The sequence below is a fragment of the Echinops telfairi genome, unplaced genomic scaffold (assembly GCF_000313985.2).
Source record: "Echinops telfairi isolate 266 unplaced genomic scaffold, ASM31398v2 ScPeMD7_40;HRSCAF=151, whole genome shotgun sequence".
Taxonomy (NCBI): Eukaryota; Metazoa; Chordata; class Mammalia; order Afrosoricida; family Tenrecidae; genus Echinops; species Echinops telfairi.
In genome coordinates, this window is record NW_022103938.1 from 307,978 (window position 1) to 309,958 (window position 1,981).

The 1,981-nt window shown below is 44.2% G+C and overlaps 1 protein-coding gene across 1 annotated transcript in view; it reads left to right on the forward strand.

The window, feature by feature from the left end:
• GDF3 (growth differentiation factor 3) overlaps positions 1-1,200 on the forward strand; it is a 6,229-nt gene extending 5,029 nt beyond the window's left edge. Inside the window, exon 2 of the mRNA XM_013008526.1 lies at positions 374-1,200. Within this exon, the coding sequence (XP_012863980.1) occupies positions 374-1,200 (827 nt within the window). The remainder of the gene's footprint in view (positions 1-373) is intronic.
• The last annotated feature ends 781 nt before the right edge of the window (positions 1,201-1,981 follow it).

The window sequence follows — 1,981 nt, forward strand, 5'->3', positions numbered from 1 at the left end:
ATCGAGTGGCTGGTGGTTTCGAAGTTTCTGACCTTTCGGTTAGCAGCCCAACAAATAAACATTATGCCACCAGGGAACACCAATGCAGGGACTGCTAAATTTCATCTACAGTTTATAGAAAATCAAATTAAAAAAACAAAACAAAATATTTCCCCGCCTATCATAGACTCTAAAATTTGAACCAGGATACCTTAGGAGGCCAATGGAATATAAGAGAGAAGCAGGGGAACCAAATCTTCTCAAGTGGTAGAACTTAACAGTATAAGCTATTTTCTGTCTTTATTGTTGTAGATGTCGACTGTTCTATTTACATCATATAGGTAGATCTGAAGTAAAATATATTCTGGTGATTCTCCTGTCTTCTCCCACCTAGGTTCTCTTCTTTACTCCAAGAAACGTCCCCAGGCCTCTCTTTGCCTGCAGAAGCACCTGTACTTTAACCTGTCTGCCATTACAGAAAAGGAGCAGTTAACAATGGTCCGGCTGAGCCTGGATTTGGGGCCCAACACGTACTACAAACTGGGACCAGAACTGGAATTGGCCTTGTCTCTGGTCCAGGAGCCTCCGGTGGGGGGCAGGTCGCTCCCTGCGCCAGGTAAAATGTTTGCACTTCAGTCAGTGCCTTGGCCTCACGGTGCCCTTCACTTCAATCTGCTGCCCACGGCTAAGGATTGGAATAACGACTCCCAGAAGACGCTGGGTTTGTTCCTGGAAATCCTGGTCAAAGGGCCCAGAGACACCGCGGATTTCCAGCCTGAGGACACCTGCGCGCAACTCAGACGCCTCCTTCATGCTTCTCTTCTGGTGGTAACCCTCAACCCTGACCAGTGCCACTTTGCATCCCGCCAAAGGAGGTCAGCCATGCCTGTCCCTAAGGCTTCTTGCAAGAGCCTCTGCCATCGTCACCAGCTGTTCATCAATTTCCGGGACCTCGGCTGGCATAAGTGGGTGATTGCGCCCCGGGGATTCATGGCGAATTACTGCCATGGGGAATGTCCTTTCTCACTGACCACGTCTCTCAACAGCTCTAATTATGCGTTCATGCAAGCGCTGATGGGTGCGACCGATCCAGAGGTCCCCCAAGCTCTCTGCGTCCCCACCAAACTGTCCCCCATTTCCATGCTCTATCACGACAATGATGACAATGTCATTCTACGACATTATGAGGACATGGTGGTTGATGAGTGTGGGTGTGGGTAGCCCGCACCTCAAAATGTGAATAGAGTATTTCTAGAGTATATTTTCTAATAAAGCCACCTATTTGGTTCAAAACCTTGTGGAGCTGAAATGTTGATGTATTAACAGTTACCAGTTGTTTGGGAAAAGATAGGGTTAAGAATAGTGTTAGTAATGATACTTATAATTAAGCAAGGAGCCCTGGTAGTGTAGTGGGCTGCATGAATTAAGTTGTGCTAACCACAGGCCAGTGGTTCTAACCCATCTTTGCTCCCTGGGAGAAAGATGAAGCCTTCTACTCCTATAAAGATTTAGAGCCTTGGAAACCCACGGACACATTTCTACCCTTCTGTTTCACAGTATGTGCGTACACACACACACACACACACACACACACACACACACACCCTGGAACCATCAGAGAAGACAGATTCTGCCTTAGAGTAATTGGTCGTAAAATTGTGCTTCCCCAAATCAGATAAGGCTTTGTTTAATTCGTGCCTCTTTTAAGTAAGAAATGAGCTATACATAATCAGGATACAAAGGGTTATACAAAGATTTTACATCCCTTTTATGCTCTATTCTTTTTTTTTTTTTAATCATTTTATTAGGGGCTCATACAACTCTTATCACAATCCATACATACATCAATTGTTTAAAGCGCATTTTGTACAATTCTTTTTGATGTGATTGAATTATTGAATTGTATGACATGTGATATGCTCTATTCTTAACAATAGAAATATTTTTGCTTGTAAGTAGCTATTTTGAAGTCCAAACCTTTAAAAGGAGCTCTGGTGCAATA